The 13635-nt window shown below is 37.5% G+C and overlaps 1 protein-coding gene across 1 annotated transcript in view; it reads left to right on the forward strand.

Annotated features, from left to right (window-relative positions):
* The window catches only part of CALCRL (calcitonin receptor like receptor), a 68132-nt gene that overhangs the window by 22671 nt on the left and 31826 nt on the right, over positions 1 to 13635 (forward strand). The window contains exon 2 of the mRNA XM_075093972.1: positions 12651 to 12750. Coding sequence (XP_074950073.1) covers positions 12700 to 12750 — 51 coding nt within the window. The 5' untranslated portion in view covers positions 12651 to 12699. The remainder of the gene's footprint in view (positions 1 to 12650; positions 12751 to 13635) is intronic.

The raw sequence follows: 13635 nt of genomic DNA on the forward strand, positions 1-13635 counted from the left end.
GAGGGTAACGGTTAGGGGTGCAAGTCCAGACTCTGAATAAAATGTGGGTGCATGAAATGGATGAGCCTTTTAAGGTGTCCTACAAAGTTAAAAGGTGCAAGAAAGAATAAAAAAATGCATGCAAAGGTTATTTTTTCATAGTGACTTTTGATACCTCAGTTTGAGGTACGTAATGCCTGAAAGTTTGATGTCCAAGCTTTGCTATTAAAACTAGCTAGCAAAACTTGTGAAAAATAGTGAATTTCACTAGAACTAGTAAAAACTAGTACTACAGTTACATCTGAGACACTAGTAGACCAATAACAGGAACTGGTCTGTAGAATTACAAACTCAATTGAATATGTTTTGACTTGATTTTGGTAGACATTGTCCTTATCAAAGCTTCCCATCAAATTCCATGCATTTTGTTTCTGCCAGGGATTTTTTTTAAGGGAGTGTGAAATCTGTATGACAATTCTGTGTGTTTTTTTTTCTCCAGGAAAATAAATGCAGGATGCGAGTGTGCAGAAAATATGGACACCTATATTAAAGCCACCTAATTTTTTCCATACTTGCAGTGGAAATTTTTAGTTGCTTGCAATTTTGACAAGCTTTAACAGAGATTTTTCCATTACATGTTTCTGCCTTTGTATTATTTCTTTTTTTTTACATTTGGAGGGGGAAATAATGTGCTTATATGTGTAAATTACATATAAATAACATTTATACATAATTTATGACCAGAATAGCTGTGCTAGATTCTCATTCCTCTGCTGTAGCAATAGTGTTTTTAATGTTTTATTGCATTTGGTACGTAATATTTCATCTTCATGAAGTACCTTGTCCAAGCGAGGCTCAAGTTTATCAAGGCTGTGATTTTTATGTCCAACTTATGTAATATTTTTAATGGTCATAGTTAATATTTTGTTTTGGTTTGCATTCAGGTAAGTCAGGGTGAAATACTGCAAAAGGATATGGAAAAGTCTGTTTGTAATTAAAGGAACGCTAATAGGACTTTAGGGACTGTGTGTAAGATACACTAGTCTTTCCCACGGCCACACCCTGAGCATATGAGCTTTAACTGAATTCATGGAAACATTCGCACTGCTTCCTACAGATTGCAGCTGGCACTGTCTATAAAATCGCTTCTTCACAAAGAGCAGAGGTTTTTATGTGATAATGTGCAATGATACATTTCATTCTGCTGCAGTGTTACTATACAGCTATGTGAAACAGATGGAAAGCATTGAAGAAAGTCTGTAATATGCAATGCCATTATGCAATAATATTGAAATCATAGTAATGGTCATCCTTGCAGCTCTTGTTCAGAGGATGTGAAATAGTGCAGTGTTTGACCATCAAATATGTGTGTGGCTGACAGATTGCATGCCAGCTAAATTGTTAGATGATCCACCAACTGCTTTTGCTATTTCAAACTTTTACCATCTTTCCCAGCAGCATAAGCTCTGCAAGTAGAATTTTTCAATGGCACAGAATCACTTTTCTATTAACAATATGAAAATGTAATAGGATGTCAACTGAAATATAAGGCTACTTAGACCTGGGCCCGTCCAGTTTTCAGCAGTTGTTAATCTCTGATATTTCAAAAAAATAATTAAGACTTGGCAAAAGACAATTGGTGGACATATCTGAAATTTAGAAAAGGGTTAGCTTCTCACTTTCAGGTAAGGACAGATCTATAGAATTTTAGGTGGAAGAAATTTTACCTAAGTGGAATTTCAGAAAAGATATACAAACGTATTATTTCGGCTAGCACTAAAGATTTCTACTTAGCTCCTGTCCACATTCACACTAAAAGACTGTCCTCATGTAAAAGAAATCATTCTTTTAAAAGTAAGAGCACTTTGTCAAAGATAATTGATAAAGATCACCACGTAAATGTGTTATAGTTGATTGGATTTGACTTTAGCTGTCCAAACAGTTATCAGTGCCTTTTGGGGTAGTGTATGTAACACAGAAAAAGTTCAAAACTCTCACATTTATACTGGTGCCAGTTGCTCTGTGTTCTCTATGTACACTTTCAAATCAGAACGAGGAATGCATAGGGCAAATACCATAAGCGAGGTTAGTGTAGTCATTTGGTAGCAGTTTGCTTCCTGTTCGAAGGATCTCACTTCTCATTTTGTTAAGCTGGTTAGTTAATTGCTATGATTCTGTAATTAATTTTTAAACTGGCAGCAACTCTAGCAAAACAAGTGTTTCTTCACTCCTGGATGCTTCAGTCTGTGTCAGACTTGTGTGTATGTCAATATTCCTGTGGGTGTGGTAGGGTGTGGATGAAGCTGAAGGGAATTCCCATTTAGAAGACTTTGAAACATTGATGGATGTTATTTTCCTCAATTTGTCAACAACAATGTTAACTCAGGTTGGCAGAAAATGATGTCAATGTAAAATATAATTGGCTGTAGCAATACCTTGGTATATGTCTTCAATTGAAGGAGATATAGGTAGGGGATAGAAAAACCTTTTATCACTCTGCTTATTTTATGGCTACCTTAAGATGATTTCTGCAGCTAGCTTGTGAGGAGAAGAAGTGTCATGTATAAAAATAAAAGCTCTGGTTATAAATGTGACGACAAAAGCTTTGACATTGTTGTGCTCTTAATCTGCCTTTTGAGTATGTGCATCCATTCTTTTCCATCACTGGAAGTCAATCACAAGCCTTTGCTCTTCGCTGTACTGAGTATAGGCCCCTGGAAGTCTTGGAAGTCAAGACCTGTGTCCCTGTGGTCTCAAGAAGATGTGCATATACCGGTATGCAGCTATAGACTTGAAAAAAATATATAGAAGGTAAATTCTTTCTGTACTGTTGAGATTAACTACTTCTGGTTTTTAACTTTATTGAGTCTCACAAACTTCTTTATGTCTAAGCATACTCTGTGTGAGCCCAATTTAAAACATTTGCCACTAAAATGCCATTTTAGGAATACAACAGTTGAAAAAACATAGGCAAGATGGGAAATATCTGTAGCTAATTAAAAGCAAAAGAGACAAGCTTCAGACCACTAGAATTCAGAAGACTGGTTTTGGCTGCTGCTTGTTCTTGGCTTTTGCTACAGGATGGATTGGATTAGTGGTTTTGATAATTTAACATAGTATAACATGTATTGTATAATATTCAAAGGGTGAAATATTCCAGATCTTGCACTTTTGACCTCTGGCATGTGAAATTTTAAATTTAAGAGGAAATGTTCTGAACTGTGGTGACTTAGGTTGATCTGGTAAAGGCTTTGAAGTAGCTGGTGATTCATTTTGTTTTGAATAAGTATACCAAGCTGTATTTTTTCCTAAAGCTGCCTTAAATTTACCTGAACTTTTTGGAATAGTAAATGCATCGGGAATAGTCCATGAGAGAAAATGTTGATATTTGGCATGAACTTTCCATCTGAAATTGCCGGTGAAAAGAGAACTGCTTTGGGGATATTTTACTACTTTGTATTATGTTTAAAAACAAAAAAAAGTAAAGGAAGGAAATCCAACACAAAATCAGTGCATCTGACGTTTCCATGGAGAATTTGTCTATATTTGGTTCGTCAGTTCTGTTCAAGTCATTGACCAATGGTGAACCCAAACTTAGGACACCGGTTCTGATGCAGTGGCTGTAGCAGCACTGTGTTTATGCTGGCATAAGCAGTTCCCTTTCCTGGCCACCTTCTCCCTCCCCATCCTGCTCTGAGTTGCTGGTGTAGCATGGTCCACCTAAAAATTATTAATTTAATAAAAGAAATTAATTATTCATTTCCTAAAATTGGATTTATAACTGAATGAGAGCACATTTGTGTGTAAATATTGACATTTCTACATGTGAATCTAGAAGAAACTCATGTAAAACCTGTGAGTTTCATAGAATATGCTTAACTGCCAGACTGGGTTGGGGCCAGTGAGAAAAAGCGTGAGTGGTAAACTCTGAAAAAAACAGAAGTCCTGGTGCATTTTGGTTACCCCATTTTCCCATTCCCATTGCTGTATCCTGACCTTGAGAAAAGTCTTTGAACTGTGGAAATACTTTTGTAAAATTAGCATGTGTCAATGAAGAAATAACAAAAAACTTTGAAAACTCAGCCAGCTGAGAAAATTACTTCATGCTGTAAACATTTTCACGAAGAAACCTTTGGATCTCTTTTGTGTCATTACTTGGTAAACAGCATCAGAGTGAAAACACTGACTGAAAGAGATACACAGAGCAGCAGTTCACTCTTTGCAGCCTTTAAGCAGCAGTGTCTGGGAAAGACTTCAGACATCTGAGCAAGGGTTTTTATACAAGTGTTAAAGTCTATCTGATGAATTAATAAATTCCTGCTGCCATTGCTTTAATTCAGGACTACCTAAAAATAAATCATCTGACTAAGAGCATCATCCATAGATAACTGTATCTAGCTGACTATACTCCTTTTTTTTTTTTTTTCCTGTTTTCAGGTTATGCTTTTGTTGTTACTATCAGCAGGTACATGCTGAGGAAAGCAAGACTGAAAACATTTTTTTTTTTTTTCTGAACTGGGGCATACAGTTAGGGTTCTCTGTTCTCTCCCTTAGAGCATAGCAAAGAAAGTCAATCTCTGCTCTCAGTTAAGGGCTGCCCCTACACGCTTCAGTATTTCCTGAAGGCCTCTCCTAAAATCTTTGAGACATTCACTGTTTTTGATACGCATCTGGAATGCAGCAATAGAATTTGGGCTCAGGCAGGAAGATTCAGTAGCTCCAGTGGCATACTTGTGATGCTTTGCTATACTGAGTAACTGGGTTTGAGGTCACATCTCTAACACATCCCTGTGAATTTTGGGGTTTAGCCCCTGAAGTTTTGCTGTGTATGTCTGTGGATATCTTGCTCCAGTTTCAGTTATGGGGATTTTTTTGTTGAACGCATGAGGAATACAGATTGGCAAAGGGTAATGAGGCATTAAAATATACCTAATAAGAATATGGGAGCTCTCCAACTTTTTCATAGCATGAAATAGCATGAAAGAGAGAATGTCATGAGCAATCCCCTTGTATTTAAAATAACATGTTAATTGGAACAGCCTTGCCACAGCATAGCAGTTGCTTTGGAGGAAAAGAAATTTCAGTAAAGTTTACTGAATACGTTTTTAACAACATTTTTAAATTACTATAGCAGGTAATCAATATGGTAAAAAAATGATAAGTACTAGCAGTAAATCATTGTAATCAATTGGTTGTTGGAATTTATTCATTCATTATTCTGCTGTCATCTTCATTTCCATTAACAACCTTTCCTAGAGTGTTTGGTCCTGGCCACTCTAGCATTTTTACAGAGAACTTTGTTCAGCAGAGCAGAGCACTCTTCCTTCTAAGTTTCTTTGTACTTGAATGAACGCTACAGAGTTGAAATGCCATGGCTTACAGAACACTGAACTGAACTTGGCGAGTTATGCCTAATAACATGTGTGGCTATGTTGATGGATTTTAGCCCTCAAGGTACAGTTTGGCTTAGGGCTACGAGGTGAAAAGGATTAAGCTTTAAAGTAAGTGTAAAGGTACTTATAGAATGATATTCGAGTAGCACCCATTGAAGAATCTGGAGGCATTAATAACTACAAACTGTTGGAAATCACAAGAATAAGCTGCCATTCTGTCTGTAAAGATTTGCTTTGCTAGAATCTCAGTTGCCTTCATTTAACAACTAGTTCCTCAAGAGGGAAGTATTTTGGGTGTTAGTATCACTGTATAAGACAGTGTAAAAAATACTATCATTTTCAAAATGTGAGTAATTGAGGAAATATTATCTGGAGGTTTTTTTGTATTTTGATAAAATATGTCAAGACACCTGTTGCTGGGGAACTGGTTTCTGCAGTAAAGGTAGTTTTATGTTAGCTGCCAGCTCTTTCTCTCTCATTTCAGTTTAGAAATAAGTAAGTTATACCATATTGCACTACCAGAGTCTGATAGAAGTTTCTTTTTAGAAGATAAAATAATCCATACTTTAGGCAGAAAATACTATAACCAAGAAAACACTGTGAAATTATTTTGGAAGTGTGGGGTATTTGTCTCTTACTTATCCTAAATAATTTTACTTTGATATTTTTAACATTCATATGATGCATTTGTTTGGCACAGTTAAGCATTCTGCCAAATTGTAACTATAACCCTAATCGAGTGCTTGCCTATCTTCCCCATGCAATTGCAGCGTTCGCTACTGCTGGCTTTATATGTTCTTAAGTCAATACCAAGTTCATCATATTTGAGAATGAGGGGTAGAGACTTCATATTTATAGGAAAAGCATTGAAAGCAGAGGCCAAGAGAAAACCTGTCTATGTAAGAGCAAGGAGGAAATACTCTTACCATTTTTTATCAGTGGAAATCCTGTTTTAAAGAGCCAAAATTGGTATGACAGACAAAGACACAAAAATGTCTTAGCTCTGCAGTCTGCTGAGCGGAGAGGAGTAATGTTGCCCAAGAGCAGAAATTGCAGAATATTCCAGGGGAAGAACCTTGTGGGCATTTCCTCCTCCAAACCCTCATTCGGAGGGCTTTGTTATGGTGGGTTTTCTTCTGGTTTTTGGTTGGTTGGTTGGGTTGGTTTAGTCTTTAACTGGACCTCCATAGCCCATGTTTCTTCTCAGGATTATTTACAATGTCATCCAAACCTGTGAACTGAAGAATAATAACAAAATAGCGAGGGTTCCCTCCTCCCTGGGAGAAATTAGCACCACCATTGCTCTATGGTAAGTTCTTGTGATTTTAGGTATTATTAGAACTGGCCAAGAGTGTTGTCAATTACTGCTAGTAATTTCTGTTGGGTTAAGGAGACAAAACTTAGCTAATGGTAGCCAAAAGCTATTAATGGGAAAAAGTACACAGGAGTAATTTAATCTCTGTAATCTTATCTACAGATGGTTCTGCAATCTCTGCAAGGCCTCTGGCAAGCTGCTAGAGTGATGCAAAAACAAAACCAAAAAAATCTGCATGCTAACAGAGAGAATAAACAATGTGAAACATCTTTGTGAACTAGACCTAATTTTCTACTTGCAATAAGCCTGACACCTTGAGACATGCATGGCATGTGGCCGAAGAAACAAAGAGCAAGTACTTTCCCACACTGAGCTGAACTACCCCCTAATGCATGATGAAATTCTTATAGAATCATAGAATTGTTAAGGTTGGAAAAGACCCTTAAGATCATCGAGTCCAACCGCTAACCTATCACTGCCAAGTCTACCACTAAACCATATCCTCAAGCACCACATCTACCCTTCTTTTAAGTACCCAGGGATGGAGATGCAACTACTTCCCTGGGCAGCCTGTTCCAATGCCTGACAACCCTTTTGGTGAAGACGTTTTTCCTAATATCCAACCTAAACTTCCCCTGGCGCAGCTTGAGGCCATTTCCTCTCATCCTATCGCTTGTTACTACGGGGAAGAGACCGACCCCCGCCTCGCTACAACCTCCTTTCAGGTAGCTGTAGAGAGCGATAAGGTCTCCCCTCAGCCTCCTCTTCTCCAGGCTAAACAACCCCAGCTCCCTGAGCCGCTCCTCATAAGACAATAATAATACTAATAGAACAGTAAAATACTAATAGAACAGTAAAATAGAGATATGCTGCTCTGCTTCTTCTTCATTTGATTTAATCCTCAAGAAGAGAGTAAATGCCATTGTGCCACAACTCTTCCCCAGGAAGAACTCCTGGGACGAAAGGTGGAAGGAGGAATGTTTCAGAGTGGCATTTTTTTTTATAATGTCTCTATGCATGTGAGCAATGCTGTGGGTTCAGAGAATAAGCTGTCTAAAGAAACTCGGCTTGTTTATAAACTTGGGGTTTATTTCCTATAGTACTTTTAGTAGGCATTATATGAATATTGCAAATATTTACCTACTTACTGATTCACTTGTGGAGGTCTTCATGTGCTGTATAAGCCTCTTCGTTCTGCAGTGCAAGATGGGAACTCAGTTTATCCCTTTGTAAGCCGCTGTATTTCTCTGATGAGCTCTTTGCAGTGTTCTGTCTTTATGATGCTACTTGGTGACGGTTGGTTGTACACACAACGATCTGTTGTAGTACTCCTAATGAGTTCAAAATAGTATTAGGAGCATTTTTTAAAATTTTGATCCATTTTTCCTGACACATACTCCATCTGACTTGAAGAGAGGAGGTCACACGGGGGGTTTGAAAGAATAACTGCAGGGAGGATAGGAATGCCTTCTTATAGCAGTTCTGTTAGCATCACAACTGAGTTGTACCAACATTTTAAACCAGTATAGTAAGTTAAACTTTGTTTATTGTAAAATCCAGCAACATACAGGTCTGTCATATTTGGGTAATATGCCGGTTCTTCAAGTGAAGGAGAATATATTTGAAAAAAAATCAAGCTCTGTCACTGACAGAATGAAGAGAATAGTGCAGTGAAATCTGTTGGAAGGTGTGAAGAGCTTATGTTTCTGTACTGTGAAAATTGTCCCAGGGAGGATCAATCTCTCTTGATCTCCTGTCTCACATGTTTTCTGCATCTGTAACTGCTGATGCCTGGGTCTTAATTCAGAGTGATGGTGAGTAGGGAATGCTAGTGTCATGCAACTGTGCTACCCAGAGTTCATTGGATTTGTTCCATAGCTATTATTTTTGAGCCTTCTTAACTCCGTACTTCTTAGGAGGATGGAGTAATTCCCACACGTACAGCTGTGAGCTGTTATGTGGTACTATCAGAGCAGTGTGGTCTAAATCCTGGCAGAAGTGGTTCCCTCAGAAATGAGGGCATTTCACCTGATTAGGAAGATTTCCAAACTGCCCTGCATTGATCTCTAAGGTGAGTGTGGAGATTTTGTAGTCCGCTTTCAGGTCTAAATGAATCTGGTGTGTGTTAATGTTTAGCTGGCACAGGCCACTTGAAAGCCCTTTCAGTCAGAAGAGAATCTGCCCCTCTGTGGGCAAAGTGTTTCTCAGGAAGTTTATGTGAGCGGAGGTGTAAGTGAAGGCTCTATCTGTAATGCCTTTTGAGACTACTGTTTTTTCTCTAACAGTGTACTACAGCAATTCAAATTAGGGATGCTTGGAAAGGGTTGGGGAGTTGAGGATTTTCCAATTTTGCCTGTATCTTGGGCTGAAACAACCAAGCATTGCCTAGGGTTTTAAGTACTTTGAGTTGTATGCCTCCCTCTAAAAGGAACCAGAAATAATAAAATAGCATGTGTAGCATGTTCCTGAGAGACGCTGCAACAAACCAAAATCAGGGAGGCAGGCTATCCATCTATATCAGGACACATTCAACTCTAGTGTTGCAAGGTTATAGCACACCACAAGATATGTAATTTATACTGAAAATGTTTTGGGCTTCGGTGCTTTTTTTTTCTTTCCCTCAACACACCAAAGATTACCAATTAGTGAAAAATATTTGTGCGTGTGTATGAATGCACATGCAATGACAGAAGTAGGCTCTCCCTCCTATCCCACTCCTTCAGAGTTACATTCTGACTTAATCAGACCTAAGGGCAGCTGCTTAAGGTAGAAGAAGCTGCCTGTTTTTTTTCTTTTGTACTAAATGTGGTCAGGTGATTGAAGTTCAAAGAATGGTTTTTATTGCTGACTGCTTCTTTTTTTTTTTTTAAACCTTTTGCTGTATCATTGAAATGGGAAGTGTCTGGAGCTCAGCAAGGATGACATGTATTCTTGGGAGGATGGGAAAAAGTTAAAAGTAGAAACAGCTGATGAGGCAGGATGGCTCTGTAGAGAAAGCAGGAGGAAGAGAAATGTGAACATCTGTTAAAGCCATACCAGTGACTATTTTGGCTAAGTTCAGCTTGCACTTCCTTCTGCAGTAGATGTCACTGGTATCAGCGAGAAACTTGATACAGGCCTTTGTAGTATCATTAATTTGGGTAACAGAGAATGTAATAAAGAGAAAAAACAGGCAGTTCCTTCTTTTTTTTTTTTTTTTTTTTAAGTTATCCCAGTGTCAGTACCACATGCACTAAAAATAAAAATGAGATTTTGAAGATCTGGTTTGCTATTGCAATTCTCCATTCTCTTCGCACTGATGTTCCCTTTTACTGGGAAAACTCTTAAGCCAGAGGACTGCTAGTAGTTGTAGTGTTGTGTCTACTCACTTAGTTTCACTCAGTAACTATCGTGTAAATCACAGTCCTGCTGGCTTTTTCTCAGATCCCCACTGTAACAGAGTGGAGTCGGGATTCTGTCTAAGCTTCCACCATCTTTTCCCTCAAGCTAACATTCAATACACTCAAATTAATCTCAGTCAAATACAGTTGTCCTCTCTCCCCCACAGTAGAACTGTCAAAGATGTTTAATAGCAGAACAACAACTCGGCAAGCATCATTATTGAAAGAAACCTAAGAATGGGTCTCTTTTATTATTTGTTAATTTTCCTAATTAACATTTTCCTATTTTCTAATTTTCTAAAATTTTCCTAATTTTCTAATACCTCCCAGCTCTGAGAGACAGAGAACTTTCTGAGAATTATATTTCTTTTACATCTCTTCAGAACAGATCATTAGTAAAAGTAGCCTGATTTTCTCAGCTGTACTGGCTTGCTACCTCAGTCAAAGGACTACGTTGCTGTCCATCCTTAAGAAAGTTTTTAATCTTCCTGTGGAAGTTCTTGTCCAAACTAACTGGAATAAATGTTGAGTGAATTAATTCATGTAGTGATGCAAGAAATGCTCTCCTGAAGTCCAACCAGGCGTCTGAAAGACCTTCATCCTGCCTTTTGTAATTAAGTCCAAGAGTAGTGATGTTTAGAAAAAGGATTTTTTTTCTCTATATATAAATTTTTTGCAGGTAGCAACTGTAAGAAATGAGTGGAAAGCATAGGGTGAATTATAGACTTGACTTAATTTTTATCTCCTGGGAAGAATTAATAATTTAGCGGTGGATACTGGAATAGTTGATAGAAAATGTCTACAAAACCACTAGATATTAAAAGATTTGGACCATTAAAGGAATTGAGCTAAGGGATGACTTCTGGTATTGTGAAGCAGTAATAATCAGGGACTGTGAATTAAAGCAGATAAATTCTGGCTTTTTAATATGATATTGTATCTTTTAGATAAAAAAAAATAAGCAAGCCTAAGAGAGGGCAATATTTGAATATGCATTTTAAATTTGCCATCCAACATTTGTTTTAGTAGAAGTATTTTTGGAACTATTACAGAGAAAATTATTTTGAACACTTGTATACATATGTAGAAAAACATGCACTACATTATGGTGCGATCTCATATTTTGTAGTCAGTATATCCTACAAAATGCTGTTTGTTGTTGTGTTAAGAGGACCCGGTCTCAGTTTAAAAGCAGGAAAGAAGTAAATACAGAATGCTTGCTTTTTGTGCTGACAGTTTTTTTTTTAAAAGGATGGGCTTTTTGTAAAATTGCCTCTGATGGCCAAAGTACTATCAGTTGTTTGTCATCCACCAGCCTCTCATAGGATGTGACTGCTGGATATGAAAAAGTATGATCCAAGGACGAATGTGGCTTGGGGCACGAGGCAGGTTTGTGTGTAGGTACTCTGCTCCCAACATCCCTCTTGATTCGGTAACGGTGGGATCTTTGAGATAGGTATATGAGGGACTTTTGGGGTACCTGAGTTTTATATCTTAAGTAGCAGTGTATTATTTGTAGTGAATTAATCTGTACAAGGGAGATAAACTCACTCAGATGTGGTCCCCTTTATTTTGGCTGATAAGAGCATCATTAATGCTAGTACTACAAGATACTTAGATTTTGAAAGATGGTGTAGTTGTACTAACTTAATCGAAACGTGAAGAGTTCTTTTGCTACCATGCAAGCAGGAGAGATGCTCTTATTTCGATTCCAGGCTCAACTTTGTGATATTCTCAGGATACGTCAGGACACAGTGAAATATTGCATGAGAAATCTCTTACACATTTCCCTTCCTTCTCAGGGGAGTTGTCACAGCAGGGTTATGCTTAATAGATGGTCTAGGTGCTTAATAAAAATTTTTATGTGTTTTATGTTTTAGGTGCATTTTACACTTCCAGAATAAATTCCAATAGTAGTCTGCACTGTAAGATGATTATAGCTGGTTGGGGGAGTTGTTTTCTTCAAACTACAGATAAAGAAGCTAGTTTACAGTGACTGCAGATACAGAAACTATTTTACAGCTCACAATTAATTCTTGCATTGCCATTGTCATCCTTGTAAATTTGTAACTTCAAGATAAATTGGCTACTTAACAGATCAGTTCTTCCAGAAATGGTAAAATCACAAATCAGCTGGTTTGAAGAGAACAGGAAATAATTGTGTGTGTGTATGTTTGTGAAAGCCTAAGTCTACTTTAGAGGAAACTGAACCACAGTTTGCTATGGTTGCCGAAAGGCACAAATGTCAAGGATTCAACTCATATTTCAGGTCTAATTGCTACATATCTGTTAGAGTTGATACCAGTGACCTGACTGAGGCAAACCCTCTGGAGAACTTGTGTTGGTTGGGGCAATGGAGGCAGCAGTGAAGCAAAAACCCTACTGCTGGAATTCACTGCTAAATGACTGCATTTTTTTTCACATCATATTGTACATCTCCATGTATATCACACGGCATCACAATGCGTGATTACAAATTGAGAGGACCTCCACTGTTTTAGTTGAGAAAGAAAATATGAAGTCTTTTATCAGTTTTGGCTTTCAAGAATTACTGAATTTCTTCCTACTTTTTTTCCATTGCAGTTTGAGTTCATTCAACTACAATATAAAATTCACTGTGCCGGATATAAAAATGACAAAAAACTGGATCACACTTTTGCTGTTCTTCTTATCAGCTACTATGGTGAGTCTTAGGAATTTTTTCAAATCACTTCCAGTTTTAACAAGTGTGTACAGAATATAATAGAAATTATTAATATGGAAATGCAGAAACAACTAATCTTGTGTTCAAATGTAGTTTCTGCACAGCAGGATCTTTCTCTACCTTCTGTTCTTTTAATTCTTGTGGTAAAGGAACAGAAATAGTATTTACCTCTGAACACAGCATATCCTTTGCTAGCAGAGAACTTTGCAGTAAGAGTTGACAAGTGACATATAAGCAGTACTATGCAGACCCCAGGAAGCGTGGAGGAGACGTCTATCGCAATTCAGAGGACATCCTCAGAACTTTTAATTTCATCCCTTGTAAGACAGTGGTGCAGTATTTCAGTCTGCAGCTTTGTTTTCCCATGAAGTTTAGTAGCTTCCCATAAAGTATGCAACTTCGTTTAAAAATGCACTTAAAACGTTCAGGTTTAGATCAAGAACCACTTTCCTGAGGGTTTTTATTATTATTTTTAATAACTATAAAAGTGATTGTCGTGTCTTTTGAATACCTTTTTGTATTCTGAGGATTGGCTTTATGGTTCAGAAGACTATACAGAAACCAAATAGCTCTAAAAAAGCCAAAAGCTTCAGTGCATACAGTATATGGAAAGTCTCTTTCATAAAGGATCATTTTGGGTCTGATTCAAATGCCTTTTAGACTAATATAGACCCCATAGACTAATTTAGGCTTCAGTATATTTTACTGGATTTTGCAAAAGCTGTTTATATGCTTCTGACTGTCTCAGTGCTTTCTATGCATTTTTCCATTATTGTTTACAGATCTTGCAGATTGTTACTCCCCCGTGCTTATTCAGGAGATATTTGTCAAGATTCAGTAGTAAGAAGAATTGCTAAACTAACC

Source organism: Phalacrocorax aristotelis, chromosome 5 (genome assembly GCF_949628215.1).
Source record: "Phalacrocorax aristotelis chromosome 5, bGulAri2.1, whole genome shotgun sequence".
NCBI classification, from domain to species: domain Eukaryota; kingdom Metazoa; phylum Chordata; class Aves; order Suliformes; family Phalacrocoracidae; genus Phalacrocorax; species Phalacrocorax aristotelis.